We start from the raw sequence: 19,711 nt of genomic DNA, 5'->3' as shown, positions 1-19,711 counted from the left end.
TATGGGACCTGTCAAGTTGAAAGACTGTAAACTACCATAGTGTAGCTGATTGTGTAAGTTTTTGGCATTTTTATAGCATTTGATAGTGTAAGTTTTTTAACTTGTGTTGTTAAGATGATAAACAAAAAATCTTCCTTGTAAGTCTCTGCTAGCCTGTGTAGGTTTGTACTAGTATCCTCTTTTGAGCTTGCTAACTGCTCTAAGAATATTGGTGTAAGTACCTTTTTCTTTAATGGCAAAATACCTTAATAATGAAAAAACTACAGAGTCATTTTGTGGCAGTGGCTGTTCATAGAATCTGTCCTAAAGAAGGTAACTCATGTTATTAAAGATTTGTTACAAATTAGTAAACATAAAATCAGACAGAGTGAGCAGCAGTTAATGGAACCAAGTTTTCTTAAGTGGAGAAGTACGACTAGCATGGTAGTTATTTTTCATCAGCCCTTGCCCTTCTTCACTTTGATCATACTTGTATGTGGTTTAGATAATAATGTTTACCGATGCTTTTCATGACCTATATTCATCACAGGATGTGCACCTGTGTTTTCCAGCTAGTGGTGCTTTTCTCCTCAACTGATGTCTGTAAAGGAATACTACATAGAGAAGTCGGCACGTATCCTCTAATGCAAATGAAGTAAATCATGTGATCTGGCTGCTCTGTGCAGGCTGATGGTGGTTCGTAAGTTTAGAAAACAAGTTTATTTGAGAATTTATGTAAATTCTTTGTAAGAATGAGAGCACACAGGGGACAGAAGGGAAATCACCTTGCTGGAAACCCCCCCCCGAGCAGATCTTGACTATATGCTGTTACTAAACTGAAGTATCTGAATTTGAACCCTTAGTTTTTAAGGTCACATCTTCAACGAGCCTAAAAATCCAAAAGCCTGCCAGTCTTGAGCATGGGATGATGAACTGGTCAACAGAGTACAATGTAGGAGAAACAAATGCTTTACATTTTTATTTTCCCCTTAAAACTTGGAATTTTGTTAAAATACAAGATCCTGTTTTATTCAGAACAGGAGTAGCAGGAGAAGGGGAGAGTAATTGAATCTATTCAAGTGAAATGTGGTGAAGAGCTGTCCTTGAAGATTTGTGTGGACTTATGTGGGTGGCTCTGAAGATTTAGCTGTGCTCCCCTTGAAAAGCAGTGCCAACAGAAAACTGGGCTGAAATGTGTTTAAGCATAGAAAGTTACAAATTTGCAAAAGGGTGAGGGAAATATTTTGCTTAACTGAATTGAGCTATGTTGTATGTGAGCTGGTGGTGCTTCAACCCTCTTCTAGTTGGTGTGGGACATTTCCCTAAAGCGAAGCATGTGGAAGAGTAAGATGCAGTTAACAGAAAGGAAAGACCTTTGGGTGGGGAGAGTCTAAGCTTTGGGACACCAGCAAAGACAATACTGGAGGTACCCTCTTGAAGGGTTTGTGTCAGCAGTGCAGGTGGTCCCCCTAGGGTTTTTAATGAGGGTTAGGTAAGGAGCAAGGGAAGAATGCAAAAAGGAGGATGAGCGTTTCTAGATCTGATGGGGGTTAGTGTGCTCTCAATGGCCTTGAGTTCTGGAGATTCATTTAATAGTCTCCAGAGAGTTGGCTGCTCTACTGGAGGAAGAGCATTTTGATGTTGAAGCCCTATTTGCAGTATTAACTTGCCAGCTGATTACTTAAGCAAAGCTGTGTTCACAAGCCTTAGATGACAGAACTGAGAGTGGAGAATGGCTGCCTCGGTGCTGTGCTATCACAGCATACGTGGCTTGGTTAATATTTAGAGCATTTGTGCTTCAAACAATGAATTGCAACATCCATCATTTCAGGAGAAAAGCTCTTTGCTGGAGAGCTCGGGTTTTGCCTGAGCATCCAGCTCTTCAAAGAAACAAAGTACTGTTTTCTTTTAGCTGTTTGTGTGCTTCTGAATGAAACTGTCTATACAGCGTTTGCTCTCAGTTTGATCTTTAAGCTCTCCTTCCCCTTGGAGGAACCTTGCTCACAAACTTTGGGTAGAGAACTATTCTGGAACCTGCTCTAACATACCGCTAAACAGGATGTTGGAGAAGAAAATACTAGACCTTGCTTTTCAGTGATCCTAAGGCCTATGTGACTCAAGCAAATGCTTCTGGCTTGAACTGTGAATTCCCTGAACAAGGAGGGATTATCTGTGGATGTACTGTTTAGTGCAAATCATGGGGTTTTTATCTGTTACTTAGAATCTGCTTCAGCATGGGAAGTGATGCTGCTTTGTGTAAAACTGCTCCAGTCTTTCATTTGCCTTCTTTACAGCTACCATAAATGGCCATGATGTAAAAACATGTGTTGACTGTGTGTGGTGGTTGATTATGTAGCACCTCAGCTGAATGTTTGCTTGCAGTTTCTTGATGTGGTTCATAATAGATGTGGCTTTTCATAATGTGAAAGTAAGTATTTGCACATAAAACTGTAGTTTGTGGTGTTGTATGGTGTGAAGCAGATCTTAATATGAGAATAAGTCTGCTAAGGCTCGTCTTTAGCATACTGTGTCGCTGGGGTTAATTTAATGCGGACAGTGCCTTACAGGAGGTGGATATGTATAATTTCTTTTTGCCTTGGTTATAACAGCACTTGGTCTGGGGGTAATTATATTCTTGCTGAGATAAAACAGGCCTTGCTATTAAAATAATATATTCTCTTAAAAGTGTGAAGGCTGGGATTAGCACTTAACTGCTTAGGTCCTCTAACTCAAAGGTCATGCCAAATACTCATCTAACACTGTTAATCCTATAGATGTTAAGTATTATGTTGGTTATCTCTATCTTTTTGTATTCCACACTGTGTCTATGATGATTCCAACCAAAAAGTGAGCTCTCTTGAGTTTCCTGCTTGTTTCCCTGCCCTGTGATTTGGGGTGATGCTGACTAAGAGTAGTACTACACCTGCAGGTGCGGAGACGAAGGGGAAGAAATACTGTGGTAGGTTTTAGTACAAGCAAATGTTTTGCTGGTAAATGTTTTTTTTAGATGGAAATTGATGCTTGCTTAAATACGTAGACTGAATACTGAAGGCAAAAGCATTTTAAATAAAATTTGAAAACATAAGCATGCTTCCATTTGACTGTTACTCTTTTGCCTTTAAAATCTAAAGTTGCTGAGGCTGAAAATTATGGAACTACTTAAGAGCATTTGAGTTGTGCTTATTGGGGCTTTAGGATCTCTACGTTGTCCCTGTACATCAGCCACCAATCTAACTTTAGCAAGACAGCACTTGTAACCAGTACTGTACTATGAAATCTTGCTCGCATGTCAGGATTAGCAACTATAAAACCACTCTGTTTCTGGTTCCTGGAATTGGAGTCTGTACACATTTCCCCATAGGTAAGTTGTGACAATTATCGGTCATATTGTGCTTTTAAAGCCTTCCTTAACTGGGAGGATAACGCCACCCAGGAACTTGCTTCTGTCAGCCTCCCTAGTAAATGTTCCTGTTGCGAATGATTCAGGTCCACGACTGCAGCGCTGGTGGGGTGTGCCTGTGTGCAGCTGCTCGCTCGGTGGAACAAAGGAGTGGGCCCTCTGTGCACCCTGTGCCAGGAAGGCATCTCCCCCTTGCTTGTTGTGTGATTTCTGATGCTGATGTGACTTTGGGTGCACTGTGAAAACAATTCGGGTAAATAGGTGCTGCCCAGTTTGATACTCTTGAACCAAGCACAAGCAAGGATAGATTGCAAGTCAGGTGCACAGGAAGTGTTAGGCTGGATGTAAACTTCAGGTGTTAGTCTGCAAATTTGCTGGTTTAAAAGTGAATTCAGTGATTCTGATCAACTTTGAGCCACTGAGGTGTGGATGTAAGTGTAACACAGGCATTGGAACAGACCTCAAAAAGAAATAAAACATAGAGGCTTGGAGCTACTGCAGGACAGTATGTTTGGGTTGACTTGATGAGACAGTGACACAAAACATGAAATAGTAATTTGTAAGAGTGGTAGTTTGGGTTGTGTTGTTGTTTTTATTTCTGTTTAGGATAAAATTTTCTGTGTTACCTCCTGTATTTCTTCTAGGAACTTCAGCTGTCTGTCTCCCCATGTAAAAGTCCCGGTATATGTGGCTTTGCTTCTGAAAGGTCAGAAACGTTGCATTTCCTATTGTAAACAGTCCTCACGCACTGTAGTGCAACTTAGCACTTGATGAGAAAACCAGTCTGAATTACAGTGTTGTCAGATGTGAAGGAGGAATAACCTTTGATCTTGAAATCTGCTGCTGGTGGTAGTAAGAGAGACTATGAAGATACTCTTCAAGGACGTGTCTTAAACTTCTCTGCAAGCACTGATTAGGCTGGAAAGAAAAGCATTGTACTCTGCTGGTATCCATGGTAGAAAATACTCAGTATTGCCTCTTTCAAAGTGGTTTGTCCAGCTGAAGCTTTGTTTCAGTTGCACAAGTCCATGCTGCAGGTTCCTTGAACTCTGTATGTTGGATTTCTAATCTCTTGTTCTTACAGAAACCTGGAGTTTTTGAAAAAAGTGGTATTAAGTTGAACCACTACTTATGAGGCAGCGGTGTCTGCATTTGTGAGACTAGCCTCTATTTAAAATATTTGTGTTTTTCAATGAGCATCATGCCTCATCACTCATGATTTCAGGTCAGCCTGCATCACTAAAATCTGCATTGGTATCTCTCTGCTGCGATGGGGTAGGATTTCTCTGTCTTGCTTCAAGGGCAGTGTAACTTAGCACATTGCTGTGCTGTTTGGTTGACAATGACAAAGTCCAGTTTTTGTTTTTTTTTTTTTTCCTCTTCCGCTCTGTCAGAATCTGATCTGTCGAATGCTGTGCGTGATCAAAGAAAACAAAAGGACTGCTTGTGTGCCAGGAAGATCTGAACACACTGAAAAGGCTTACACAGCCTGCCCTACCTTGGAAGAGATCCCCTTCCCTCCTTCTCACTCTCACAATTAGGTGGATTAACCTGATGCCTTAGGTTAGAGACAAGTCAAAAAAGCTTTCTGTTTTTTGGCTCTAAATCCCAAACTTAAGGTTATGAGTATTTCTCCTTTGATGTACCAGAGTTAAAAATCTGATGCTGAAATGTCAATCTCTTGAAAAATTTCTTTGCAGAGGGGACGTTAAGGTTATGGAGCTTATTGCTGGACTCAAGAGTGACTGGCACATAGGTGCTCTGTTCTCCTTGGTCCTGTGGGAGCTTGTCTACTAGCCCTGCCTGGAGCTACCAAATCTGAAAGTATAGATCGCATGGAAAAAACACTCGCTGACCAGTACAGTTGTGTTGTGCTGCAGCTTCATATGTTGACACTCCTGAGTGATTCACACACTTTCAGGTAGTCCTTTAGTTTGTAGGTAGGTAACCAGTGCTTTCATTAGCATTTAAAATTTTCATGTCTCAAACTGTATATTTGTATATTTTACTTGGGCAAAGATTTTGGAGGAAGACTGCTAGTAATTAACCTTCCTAATGAAAATAGATGGTTAAGTAACACTGCTGCCATTTGAGTATTCTTGGCACTTCTGGTTATGGCACTTTCAAAACTTAAAAGATTATAGTAATTGTTTGTAGTCTGCAAAATGAGTCTAGACAGTCTAGTCTCAGGCCAAAAGGTTGGAGTTGAATAAATACATAATTTGCGTAAATAAAGCTATTAGAACTGTGCTTATCTTCTGACACAATAGTTCTTATTAGATACAAGTGCTATTTTATAGCTTTTTCCTAAATAATTAGCTTCTAATGATCAGTCAATAAATCTTTGAAAAATAAAGTGCTCCAGACTTGGCTAATGAAGCTGAATGTTTTCATGCTGGATATTGTCCAAGCTGGTGTTCAAAAATTCCATGGGATTAACTGTGGTAATAGGAAAAAATTATAGGACAGGAACTAGTGTATTGCTATCTATAACAACAATGATCTCACAGTATAAATGAGTTGTGTTACTGGCTCTGAAAGAGTAATCTCAGCTTGTAATTACCTATGTCCTAATGATTCTGTGTCTCTTTCTTTTCTAACAGAACAAGTGGTATGATAAAAACTTCAAGAAGCTTTCACTGTCTTGGTTCAGTCCTGGTTTAGCACTTATATAAATACGCAAGCTTAAAATATGTATACATATATATATATGTATAATTAGAGCTGGGGGAAGAGACATGGCTTAGTGACATGCTGTGAGCTTTCCTGAAGTGTCTGGACATTTAAAGGTGGTTTGCAGTTGGTTAGTATTTAACGTTGGGTTTTTAAAAGTTTTTAGCTGGCAGTTTGAACTGTCTGGTCTACTGATTGTGGTGTAGGCAACAGGGGAACCATGGTTGAAGGTCAGGAGTAGCGATGACAAAACCTCCTTCTTCCACTAGCAGGAAATTGCGAATGTAGTTCAGTTATATTGTGAAATACTACCCTGCAAATATTTAGTCCTAACTTGAATCATCCTAGAAAACTGTAGGCTCTGGATTTAATGGACTAGTTAACCTGGCTGTATCTCATGTTAAACACGCTTTAAGAGGAAGAATGCGGAGAACTTGCCGTTCTCAGGCTTCCTACCTGGCTCTTTTTGAGTAACTGTGGTCCAAGCCCACGTTTGCTTCCAAGGTATCGCAAAGCTGCACAACTGACATTAGCCCGTGGCTTTGTGGAGAGCTGAGATGTAATGAGTGAAGGCAGGAAAAGGCTCTTACTACCTAAGATGGATCTTACCCTTCTTACCCTGAAAGTAGGAAGTATTAACTTCAGAGATTGCTTGCCCTGGCTTGCTGTGCAGGCCCAGGGCTCGAACGTTTTCAGGTACTTAAAATGGGACGCAGGAGTTAACATTACTAAAATGCACTACAGTTGCTGAAGTGAAACTTTTACTGGTTTATCTGGGCTAGAAATACGTTTTACCGCATTAATGTAACTGTATAGGTCCAAGTGTCTGTAACCTAGGCAAGGCAGTCTGAAAAGTCCAATCAACAAGTAATTTGTTTACAACTTGAGCCTAGTTTAAAGGTTCTGATTTGATGTGAATACCTACACTCTCATCAAGAGGTTTTCTGCCATGGAATTAACTCTTCCAATATGCATTTCAGTTCATCCAGTACATTCCTCAAGGAGTTGGGAAGTGGCTTCTTTCTTAGACTGTGAATGCCCTGAACATGGGTCTCTTCCTAGCCTCTAACCTGAAGTCTGTTGCTGACTGTTTTAGATAGCCCTTCACTTCAGTAACTTAAACCTATTTAAATTGATTGTAAGTCTTACTCCGTTACTGTACTTACATGTGTAAATCCAAAGCTCTTGTGTCACACAGTTTATCTTGAGGTGTTGTAGTGATTTAATGTGTATGCAAACTTATTCCAGTAACTTCTGCCCCACCAGAGATTTGAGAACCTTGCTTTCTTTTCACTTACAGTTATGTTGCCTATTATCTGATTATACACATCCTAAAATGAGATGGGTACTTTCTAAAAGCTGTCATGGGATTTTTGAGAAAATAAAACCTGAGTTCATCCTGAAGAGCTTGTGCGAGCTGCTGTGTTGAAAACTGCCTGAACCTGATAAATTGTTATGGATGAAAAGATAGTATGCAGAAAATATTTTAAAACATTCCTTGAATTGCAAGTGGCCAAGATCAGGAAGATTAAGTACTTGTCGTGTTCATAGTTCTTGCATATATTTACTGTGAAGCAAAACCAAAATTAAATGAAATAAAGACTCGCTCTGCTTGCAGTATAGAGTACACTTTACAGTCAGACATGTTTCAACTTGAGAAATTGCACAGCCACCTTCAAAGAATTTAGTAGGTGCTTACTGGCATTAAAAGGCATTAATTCAAGGCATTACAAAGAAGTCTTAACAGACAGTGAAAGTGTACGTTCTCTGATCTTGAATAATGAAAACTGGATCACCAGGAATTATTCCAGAGGCCAAAGTTTAATGCATGTATTGCTTAAAACAGGTCTCTCTGAGTGTACTTGGTGTCTGGTGTGGTTTGATTTTTTGAGACATTTGAGAATTATAAATTAGAGGTGAATGTTCCCAGGCTGGTGAGCTGCTAATACTGAGTTGATGTACAGTGTGGAGAGCTGCAAAGCCAGTAACTGAAAGGAGATGTAAGCACAGTGCAGATCCAGTTTGAGTTTAAAAGGTGAAAGCTGTTTTAAAAGTATCAACCTTTTTTTTTATTAAGGAACATAGTTACATAGTATTTAAAAAGATGTTCATATGTATTTAAAAAACCCCACTCTCATCAGTATTCATGTTACGAGCATGTAACCAGTACCCACTCTGTCAATAATTAGAATTGTAGAATCCTTTCGTTTGGAAAAAGACCTTTAAGATCATCAAGCCCAAGTGTTGAGGCTGCATTAATGAGTTACCCGAACAGTATGTTTAAGCGGGGCAGGGTGTTGGCGAAAAGGCATGTAATTTTATAATCAAGTAGTTGTTAACTGTTATTCTTTAAACCTCCGATTTGAACATGCATTGAGGGGCTGCCTTATTTACCTTTCGAAGACTCTTCTTTCCCCCATGCAAGTCTGCTGTCTGTAGGTGGATGCCTATGTGGTTGTTCTGGGTTTTCTTCTGCAGAATCTTGTAATTATCTGTTTAGCAGTTAAAACCTCTCCAGATGTCTACCTGTAAGCCCAAGCTGTTTTGCAAGTTGTGCCTTGCATGCCAGATTTGAGGGAGAAAAGGGAGATTCTTTCCTGTGTTGCTGCAGTGCAGGTAGGTTTGGAGAAGGTAAAGCTGCTTTATTATAAGCAGGAGGTAGTGGAGGGCCAAAAACTAGCAGGCTGGTTTTTAGGAGTGTTGAAAGGTGCAAAGAGCTGATGGATGTTTCCTTTCAGAGCATAAAAGTCAGTTTGATTTCAGGCTTTCATCTTCCTGAGTCCTAGTCCACTGGGTGACCTGCACCATAGGTTGATGCTGCAGAACTAATGTGGCTCTGAAATCCCTAACACGAGTCACTCCTGCTGAACTCTGGATGAGATCTGTGGAATTGCCTAGCATATGGCTATCTAGAGAAGCATCAGTGGAAACAAGTGGTTTATAGATACGAAGTTCAGCTGTTCATTTAGGAAATAAGAAAATTAAAAGCATGTGGACAGAATTAAGATCTGTGGATTAGTTTTCAGATTGAAGGTGCTTTGCTCTTTATATCCTTTCTCCCCTCACTCCCCGCATCCTAACTCACATTTCCCAATGGGAGGGAAGCAAAGTTAGTTTTGTTTTTAGATACTTTGGGTAGTGACTGCAACAAAGCCTGTAAAGAAAAGAGCCATGTTATGTTTGGCTATGTGCGATAAATAGTGCCCATACACTGAACACAGATTTCTTAATAGTTTTTCTGATGTGCTCGTTCAGTTATCAGTGTATATGGAAGGGCAGGGAATGGAGAGAGAAGGGTATGTGGCTGTATGTATAATAAGACTGACTCATGCTTTGTTTAGTGTTTCCAGACAAAGCACAAGGTCTTGACAGTCCTTGCATTGCATAAACAAGTTAAGGGGAAGACTTACCTGTACTTAACCAAGTCAGATGTTTATTTTTGTATCCTACTATATCTTATTCAGAATTTAAGATTTGTATCTCTTGTTTTCAAATCATGTGTTGGGAGGTAATCTTATGGATGTACTCTGAGGCTACCATCAGTTATTCAAGAACTTTGCAATCTTTGTTATAATTTTCTTCTTTAACAGAAACATTAAGTATGTACTTAACCATAAATATCAGTATTATGTAATACATGTAATGCTAGTTCTTCAGGAATAAATGATAGCATCACAGAATCATTTAGCTTGAAAAGACCTTTGAGATCATAAAGTCCAACCGTTAACCCAGGGGTGCCACGTCCATCACTAAACCATGTCCCCAAGCACCACAGCTATGTGTTTTTTAAACACCTCCAGGGACAGTGATTCCGCCACCTCCCTGGGCAGCCTGTTCCAATGCTTGACTGCCCTTTCGGTGGGAAATTTTTCCTAATATCCGATCTAAACCTCCCCGGCATAGCTTGAGGCTGTTCCCTCTTGTCCTGTTGCTTCTTATCTGGGAGAAGAGACCGACCCCCACCTGCCTGCAGCCTCCTGTCAGGGAGTTGTAGGGAGCAATGGAGTCCCCCCTGAAATGAAAAGAACTTTTTCAACTTGTGTATTTCCAAAAGGTTTCACTTGTATATGGCTTACATCATCTTTCCTTTACTATAGCTTTCTTCAGTTTAATCCTCTTCTCTCTTTGTGTGTCAGTTTTCACTGTTCATAAAATTATCAAGTGTTTCTCATCATTAGATAATTGCAGTAATTGTGGTTACAAATGACATCTCTTTCCCTGGATAGCCATAACAGTGCTGGCAGTATACATTAGTACAGCGGGAAGTAGTGTAAATCGAGGGAAGTATCATGGATTACTTACAAGCACTGACTTATCTTTTAATTTATAGTTTTTGGAAGAAAGGAACAGACGCTCTTACTGTTTGAGTAATTAAAAGAAAGTAGCTCTTAAAGATCTGTATGAATATGGGATAACTGGAGGAGGATACACCTGGCCTTCTGTAGCATGGTCCAGTGTTTTATTTGTTATCTCTGCAGTCTAGTGTTTATTAGCATAATTCTAGACCTTTGGGCCCCTGCTATCCCTGGTGTTCAACACCAAATTCCTTCTTCTACAAAGTGTGCCTGTTTACATCAGCAAAGCATGCCCAGTGCTATCTCAAGCACTGCTATTGACAGTGGTGGTGGGTTTGCTGTGGGTAGCCCCTGCAGCCTTGCTGGTGCTGTTCCGTGGGGTGCCTGAGCCCTTTGCAGAGGTGGCACACCCTCTTGGCAACCCCATCAGCATCCATCTCCTGTTCTCCCCGTTAGACCTGCCTGGAAAAGCCAGGTCCTACTGAGCCACCTGTGCTTGGGGAGGTATATGGTAAGTAACAAGCTTGTCAAAGACTCTGAGATCAGTGGTGTGCGCTTTTTTTTGTCTATCTCTTTTCTGTGACCTGAGTGCGTGAGGCTCTGCAAAATACTAAATTTGTATGTTTTGCTGTGTCTGTTCCTTTATCCTGGAATGCAGCCTGGGTTTACGTTTGCTTCCAGAAGTCAGTTCGGGTTTTTTCCTGCAAGTTTTCCTTGTTTTCTAGCCAGCCAGCTCAAATCTTTCGAAAGTGATTTGAGGAGCCTCCTTTGTCTTGTGAAAGGAGGTTCTTCAGGTAACCTTTTCGGGTGCTGAGGTTCTAGCAGCTGCTTTGCTAGCTTACCAGTTCTGCTCGGTGAGCTAGCTCTGGACCAGAGCCAGCCGTAGTGCTTGAGTCAGGTGGCAGGTTACTGCCACCCATCCTCCAGGAACATGTCTTGGTGACATCGAACCTGTTTGTGCTCCCCTAGGGACAGGGATGGGAATGTAGATGAAAACTCCTTGAAGGGATCTCTGCCCTCCTGCAGCCTGGAGGGGAGGGCATGGTGTGACCCTGCGGTCACCTTACTATGGACTTGACTGCTGTGTCGCTCTTGCACAAGAGCTGAAGGCAGAGGCTGTAAGATTTCCATGGGTGGGGACACAGTGAAAGTTAAGAACAGATGTCTGCAGTCAGCAGTTTAGGTCTGAATTCCTGGTCTGAGAAAGCTTTTACAGTGTAGCCAAATACCTCAAACAGAAAGGTGTCCACTTGCAGTCCTACTAACTGGCCAGGGCACTACACTGTTGTAAGACCAGGACTGCACTGACTTTGTGACTTGGAACAAATGCCAGAAACATGAAGAAAGCTGTTTGCAAGAGAGAACTTGGTCAGGTTTCCATCTTTTTCTGGGTTAAGCGTTTCTGATCTGTTCACTGCGGTGCATGATGGGGCTGTAGCAGGTACTGTTGTTCGTTCTATACCCATGATGAAGATGTGCCACCACAGATCGTGAATTGGACTTTGCATCTGCTGAGTGGGACAGGAACAGACTGATGTTCTTGAAGTGGAGATGAAATGAGGAAAAGAAATGATGGTGTTAGAGGTAGTCTAAGAAGAAACTGCCAAAAGAAATACTCTGTTAAGTAGTGCTTAAAGCCTAGGAGAGGTGTCTTGGGATCATGTATTTCAGGTATTTGGGAATGTACTCAAGTCTAAAGCTGAAGCTTTGGTGTGTAGCATCTACCAACGTGTTTGTTTTAAGTTCTAACTTAAAAATTCGAGCTAGGAAGGATTTTTGGGCTATTTGCAATGCTGAAATTGTAGATGGTATTTAAATCTGGAGCTGGTCTGTAACTCCAGCTGGAGGGTGGAAACCCTTCCATTTCCTTCCCTTCACTGGGTTGAAACTGAAAATTTAAATGTGGAAAAAATTTAAATAGGCAACTAGTGGCTCTTTGAAACATTAAGTGTATTTAGTAAATACAAATGGAGATTATAGACAAAGCGAGAATGAATTTTGGCATGTACCACTCCTTTAACTTACTCGTAGTGGTGCGCTTTCACTGTGCTGGGCTGCGTTTTGTTGCACGTCCTTCAAACTTTGTGTAAGATAAAAGGAAGCATGTTTTGCAACCAGCCTCTGGGCTGCAGCGTGTAGCAGCTCCCTGTTGATAGTTTCGGACTTTTCTCTCACATTAAAAGTTAAATGTTGATGCAAAGGAAAGCAATCCAGTGGCTTTCCAGCTTGCAGACGTTGGTGACCTTCCAAAGAGTAAATAAGAAAAACTGCATGAGAGCTGTGAAACTGCACTGGGGTTCTCAGTTTTTCAGTGTAAGATCTCTATTTCCATAGTTATTTTTATTAATATATGGAGCGGGACTCTTGAGCTTGTAAGCAAGCCCAGCTAATGAAGGAATTCCCTTATGTATATTAAAGGCAGCATAACAGAGGGGGAAGATGATAAACTGAAAGGAGGTTTTCACATGTTCCCCTTGCCAGAAGACTTGAGTGATTGAAACAATGATTTAGGGATTACTATTACCTTAAATAGTAGGTAATATTTAAGGCTGCTAGAGCAATACTTGGTATAGTTGTGTCATTGTTCCCGAGCACTGCAAGTAGACGCTCCTGTGAAGGTCAGGAGGCTGTGTTTGAAATAAGTTTCCAGATTACAAGCGTGCCTATAGGAAGGGATTTTGGTGGTGGGTTGCCCAGCTGCCAGTGATATAGATAAGTGGGGATGAGGTGGGTTTTTTTGTTTGTTTTTGTTTTCCTCTGCAAAACAGCTTGTGTCCTTGGCAGGCTTTCCCATCTCTGGACTTGATTGCCTCAGCACTCTTAGAAAGAGGAAACCTAGAAAACTTGTTGCATAATATTAAATTGGATGGTTGATGAGACTACTGGGCTCGGCTTCTTGTTTCCCTTCTAGGAGGTGGGTGGAAAGCCTTGATTTTTGCTAGTGATTAAGGGAGTGTTGTAACAGAAGGACGTGTTCAAGTTACTGTCTTAAGAGATGAAATTTAGTTTCTTCTAATTATTTCCTGCAGGCAGAGGCCAGCTGTGGTGGAGCCAGCTGAATGAGGCTTGGCTCTTCCCGATCTGCCATAGAAACTCCTGGAAGAGCACATGTGACAACCTGGTTGTAATGGGTCACCCTAGAGAGTGCTCCAGTGTGGTGTGTGCCAGCTGGCACCCGAGACACCTGCTGTAGCTTTCTGGTGTTCTTGTCGTTCAGCAGGGCAACTGCCTTTCAGTGTTGGGACTTGCACATACAGTTTTCGTAAAGGAGACAGCAGCAGGCAAGACCTGGGTATTTGAACACTGGGGGGAGGGCGTGCTCCTCTGGTTTGTCTGGACTCAGCGTCAGTTTAAACCCACTAGGCTGGCAGGGCTTTGCATCTGCTGGGATTGCACTCCTGTTGATCTTTGAAGCAATTCTTCCTTGGCTTCTACGAAGTTATTGAGGTCAGGGTATGGTCTTGGGCTTGCTGGGTGTGCAGGCACCTGCCCACTGTGGCAGGTTGGCATTTAGAAGTAAAGGTACAGCCTCACGGGGTGCTTCAGGATATTCTCTGCCATCCCTTAATTCTTCAAACACTGTGCAGCAGCAGCAGCAAGGTCTGTTTCTGCTCACGTTGTGTAGCAGACTGGGTCTGCTACATCTAATTTTTGTAAATGAACCCTGACTGAATGAGGCCTGCAAGCAGCGGCTGACATGCTCCCTCTGGCAAACAGTCCTGGTGCAATTTGGGAAGGCTCCTTCAAAACAGCAGCTATTTCAGGCATGTGAGTTTGTCCAGTGCCTGGAGGTAAACCACAGTGCTCATTGCCTTGCGAACCTCTCCTGTGGTGGCTGTGACAGCAGATTTGGCAGCACAGCTCCATGGGAGGGAAGAAACTGCTTGTAAGAGACTTGTAAAATGGGGGAGCTCTGGCATCATTCTGAATCTGAGATGCAGCCGATGCTGGATCAGGCCAACTTAGTCCTGTTCCCTTTTTTGCAGGAGGAACAGTGTTCCATCTCTGTATGTAGTATGGCACACTCACTTTGTGTGTAGTTTCCTTTTTAGAAAAAAAACAACACCACAAAACCAAAGGAAAAACAAACCAGAAAGGGTGGAGGGAATCACAGTAATGACCTAGAGGTGACAGAACACGCTGCAGTTCTTGGCCCTTGGACAGACAATGAGGAAAATAATGAAGAATTCCTCTGAGGTTATTATGGTTTTCTTTTTCTGACCTCTGTCAGTGAAAAATACTGCTCTTGTTAGAGATAAACCTGCTGCTTTAGGTGGTCTTCTAATACTGATTCATGAGAGAGAAATAAATTGATTCCAAATTATCCCTTTTATTTAAAACTTGACTGACTTTACTGCTTTGTCAATGTAAAGGGTCAGACTAACTGAATTCTGTGGGATGGAGGAATGGGAGTTGAAGCTGGAGACAGATAGGGAGTAACTTCAGACAAACTGTGTGCTTTACCTTCTAGTCAGAGTCCTGAATTTCTAGATACACTGGTAGTGACACCATGTTTTAGTCACCTCATGGTTCTTTATAAATACCACTTTGTTTCCTTAATGAAACATAGGACCTAAATTCTATTCCTTGTGATTGTCCCCTCTAAAGTCAGATTCTGTAAATGGCTTTATTTACGGTCTTGTATGTTGATCTAAGTGAATTTCTTTTCCATCTTTCAAAGTCTGTTAAAAACCACAGAAGAGTTGGGACGCAGTTCATAGTTTATTAATTCATGCCTCAAAGTCTGTTCTTAAGCTTCTGGATAGCACTTCTTGAGTCATGGATACAAGTAAAAGAAAAAAACAAGGACAGTTTTGGAGCCAGTGTTTTTTTCCTTCTAAATCTTCAGAGAAGCAAGGTAAAGGGACAACTTGTAGTTGGAATAGCATCATCTTGGGGCTTGCTCTGTGGCGAGATGTTCTGCTGCCTGCGAATAAGCACTCTTCTGCTGGAAAACTTGGAAGTTTGTTGCTGTGTTTAGGATCCCATGCCGGTTGGTTTGTTTGAATTTTGGGGGGAGTGTGTTGGTTTGGGTTCCTGTCCTGTGTGGGTGGGGTTTTGGAAAGGGTTGGAGGGGGCTGGTTGCTTAGCGTGCATGAATGTTCTGAACGAGGGAGGAGACCATTTCTTAACCAGGAATGTCCGACTTGACTTACATTCTGAAACACTGTGAGAAAGGAGTGAATTACAGCAGCTCACGTGCCGCAGTAATCTCTGGTGGGAGAGATAGCTAGGGTTCTGTCCTTCTCACAGAGGAACATGGTTGTTTAGTTACTGCTGCCTTTAGACAGCTGGTTACACAGTGGTGCTGTTGATGCAGAATGACTGAGACTACTGTGTAGGTGTATCCTGAGCGGACAGTTTACTGATGTCTACTTAAAATGCAAAGGAGATAGGCAGAGCTGATCAGTGTCTCCGATCTAGGGGTCAGCAGTTTCTCAGTATGGTGCCAGCTCGAAATTAATAGATCAACAGCAACCTGCACATGCTCTTCCTGCAGCCAGTTGCATGATGGTGAGGTTATGGTATATGAGCATAGGCTATATATAGTATACACAGCTGGTAAAGTGTGTTAAACTGGCGATGTGTTCCTCCCAGCAAGGCAGCTGCAGCCTGGTCGAGGAGCTCTGCTGGGGAGTCCAGGTCCATGCTGTTAACCCAGAAACCTGGTGCAGGCAGGACAAAGGACTGAGCCAGCTCTCCTGGGCAGCTCCGTCTTGAAACTGGCCGTGAACAAACACAGCCATATTAATATGGCTGTACCTGCAAGAGCAGAGTTAACTGCATTCTGCACCAACAGTGATGTGTCTGGAGAATTCTAGTGGGCTAGTGTTCATGGGTTTTTTTTCGTTTGTTTTCCGAACCATGCCATCTGTTAACTTGACTTTGGTAAGCTTGCAGGAACAGATTGGTGTCTTTTGGTATTTTTGAATTTCTGTGATCAGAAAGACGCTTCAGTGACAGCTATTAATTTTGACATGAATAAGGAGATGCGCCCTATTTTTGGTGATATCTTGTTAATGCAAGAACAGCACTCCTCCCTTTTTGATTCCTAGGAGCCAATATTTAGTTTTAAAGCACTCCTGTTTCTCTGCTGGCTTACAGAACTGACTCACATACGCGGGTGGTACTCCTTCCGTTACTGTGGCATTCATCTGGGTGTGTACATGCCCCGTGTGCTTGGTTTCTGAACAGTCAAGGTAGTACACATCCCGAGTGCCTGCTCCGTTGAGCACGGAGGGGGAGGAATGTGATAGGAGTTCACATTTGTTGTGCCAGTGTGCTTTAGCTTTGAGTGAAGATAACTTTGCTGTGACTGCGTGCAAGCTACAAATCCACTGTTGGAAACCTGAGCTTGTTGCCTGCAGGCAGTAGTGCTAGCCTAGAGTTTGATACCAGGTCACAGAGTCTCTAGAAAGATGTACCAGGATGCGCTTTGCTCTGCAGCTTGGGTTGTGGCAGACTGGCAGGATCTGGTGGAGCCTTGTGCTTATTAAGCAGTGGGTGACACCAGGCGTTTGGTGGCTTGTACTACTTTCAGGTAGCTGTCTTTCTGGTGTGTGTGCTTAAAGTCATTAAAACCAGGAGAGAAATCCTGGGAACAAGGATGATCCACTAAAGTTCTATTCAACTTTCAAATGAAGTGCCACTTGTGCTGTGTGGAGTCGTAGCTAGAAACTGTTATAAAGCTGCTAAAGAATTCTAGCAACAGCTGGGAAAATCCTGGCACTTCCTAAAATTACTGGCTCTGGGAGTGGGGAAGGAAATCCTGGAAACTTCTGATCCCTACCCAAAATTCAGAGAAACTTAAAGTTACTAGAGACCTTAAAAATCAGTGAACCCAAAAGTTTTCTAGGGATTCCTTCTGGGAAATCGTAGGAGTTACCAGAAATCTCTAGAAAATGCTAGAAATTCTGGGGGAATTCCAGTAAACTCAGTGGCTCGGCTAGTAATTTCTACAGTTTACAAGCATTTACTAGGAACAGGAAAGCAGTTACCTGCTTTTTGGATTAAGTAGCACGTGGTTGTACACGGGTAGAACCTGCTCATCTTCCCTAAGCTGTCAGGTGTACGGTTCTAGCATCTTGCTCGATGAGTGTCCTGCATCGTGCTTGCCTTACACAAACTTGTTTTATTTTCCACAGTCCTATTTTGTTACGGATTATGATCCAACGATTGAAGACTCCTACACCAAGCAATGTGTGATAGATGAAAGAGCTGCGCGCTTGGACAGTGAGTAGCCTGGCTGAAGCAGGGTGCTGGCAGCCCGTAGCTGTTCGTGTCTGTTTGTATCTGTGTGCACAAAACGTGACGCGGGTAAGCAACGGTGCAGCGTGTGGCTTTTATGGAAGTGTGCAACTGATGAAAGCTACCTACCTTTGTCTTTTTAATGAGATACCCAGGATTTGAACTGCTTACGCTTTATGTATGTGTGTGTTGTTCTGAATTGCATGTTTTTTTAAGAATTATTCTGGAAGCCTAAGTTGCCTACAGAACTGGGAGAATCTAGATAACTCCTGGCAGCTACCTGGGTGACAAGGTGGAATGAAAAACCCATCACTTGGCTGTTGCGTGCTGCCTCTCCCAAGTGCAATATAAATGCTTTGCTTTAAGTTTCAGTTCTCCCTTGTCAGTGACTTCTTCAAGAGCAAACCAGCGGCCCTCCCAACCCCCATCCCTATGTCTCCCTAAGCATTTTCCAGCTGTTTCAGCTGGTTGTGAAGTAGCAGAAGTCCACCAAACTTTGTTGTTCAGTTTGTTTGGTAGGTCTTGAGTTCTTCAGTCTAAGAACTCGTTGGGAATCTTAGCAAAAATCCAGTAGTATCTGTGAAAAGTGACTTCTGCTTAGTTACCATGTACAGGTGGGGCTCTCACAATATCCTGTTAGGAAGGGTTCTCTTTTTTCTCAGTCTGTACTCCTAAGAACATGAACTGTACTTAATCAATGTTTTGCTTATGTTCAGTTCTGGATACAGCAGGACAAGAAGAATTTGGAGCCATGCGTGAACAGTACATGAGGACAGGGGAGGGTTTTCTGCTTGTTTTCTCAGTCACTGATAGAGGAAGGTAAGTGATGGAAAGTTACTGAAACAAGTTGTAATTAATCTTAAATTGCTGTTTATCCTTTACTGAAGTAGTCTCAAACAAGAACGTTAAGTGTGCAATCACTCTTAGATTCTGTGGTTTGACGCTCTTTCAGTGCTAATGAAAACCCTTGTTAAACCAATCACTTACTGAAAGCGCCTGTCTCTTGCAGTGGATGGCTTGAAAGCGTACACCAAAAAATGACAACTGTATTCAAGCACTTCATTACAGTCCAGAATACTAGCTCCCTGGAAGCGACAGAAACTTAAACTAAGGGCAACATGCTGTGATGTCTGATCGGTTCTTAGAAATACCCCCTTGCCGTGTGCTAGTTGGTGTCAAGCAGCTGGCTCTGGATTTTTGGACGGGTGTATCCAGTTCAGGGTATGTCTCTATACTTTTTTGCAGGCGGTGCTCACTGCGTACGCCCTGAATTGACTGGAACCTGCATAACTGATCAACCGCAGAGTTGAGATCAAACAATCTTTTTAGAAGCTCACAAGCTTGGTCAGGTAGCTCGTGATCATTGTAAGAGTAGGAAACTGCCATGTATACAGACAATCAGTTAATATTTTGGCTGTGGTCTTGCTCCATGGAGCTTCTCAGATATGTAGTAGTAAAGAAGTGCTCAGGGATATGTTCTTCCACTTGTTTCCACTTGGAACAGAAGAGCAATAAAATGGTAAAAAAAAACCCCTGTCTGTTTCCCCCCCTGCCTTAAAGATTCGGTCTAGGCTCTAATTAAAATTACTTCTGATCTTATTAACTGCTCTATAATGAGAATTAAGACCAATATTCTATGGAGCCTGAGCGTGTTTCCATTGGATTTGTACCTTAACACTTAAGATGCTGCTAAATGTATGCATTCATCTGTCCAGAAGAGACTCTTGCACTTCTGTCAGAGATCTGTGTCTGGATTTAAGGCATACTGAGAATTTGTGTTAACGTAAATATTTTTGCTATAGGTGACTGTAGGTTGTTTGAAGTATTCATGTGAACTCCTTGATTTGTCGGGGGGGGGGGGGGGGGACCCAACCTAAATTTTTGTTAGCCCCTCTGGCTAAGGGTCTGCCTTGATTTGAAGCAGGTCTTGACACATTAAAACTGCATATTGCTCTCCTCTCTGAAATCCTTCAAAGACTTCTGAAGAGCAGAGTTTTCATTTTTGTTCTGATAGCCATTTGATTCAAGACTTGACTTGCCTGTCAATGAAGTGTCTGTCCTGCTTCTGTGGAGGAAATTAATTCTGAAACAAGAAGAAACCTAGATGCCTTCATTG

At 42.1% G+C, this 19,711-nt stretch overlaps 1 protein-coding gene across 2 annotated transcripts in view; it reads left to right on the top strand.

Moving 5' to 3' along the window:
- The window catches only part of RRAS2 (RAS related 2), a 45,971-nt gene that overhangs the window by 14,484 nt on the left and 11,776 nt on the right, over positions 1–19,711 (top strand). For both annotated transcript variants that reach the window (XM_055722199.1, XM_027810411.2), the window contains exons 2-3: positions 17,493–17,580; positions 18,312–18,414. In XM_055722199.1, coding sequence (XP_055578174.1) covers positions 17,493–17,580; positions 18,312–18,414 — 191 coding nt within the window. The remainder of the gene's footprint in view (positions 1–17,492; positions 17,581–18,311; positions 18,415–19,711) is intronic.

The sequence above is a fragment of the Falco cherrug genome, chromosome 10 (genome assembly GCF_023634085.1).
Source record: "Falco cherrug isolate bFalChe1 chromosome 10, bFalChe1.pri, whole genome shotgun sequence".
NCBI lineage: Eukaryota > Metazoa > Chordata > Aves > Falconiformes > Falconidae > Falco > Falco cherrug.
Note: the sequence above shows the minus strand (reverse complement) of the source record. Positions and strands in the feature narration are given on the sequence as shown.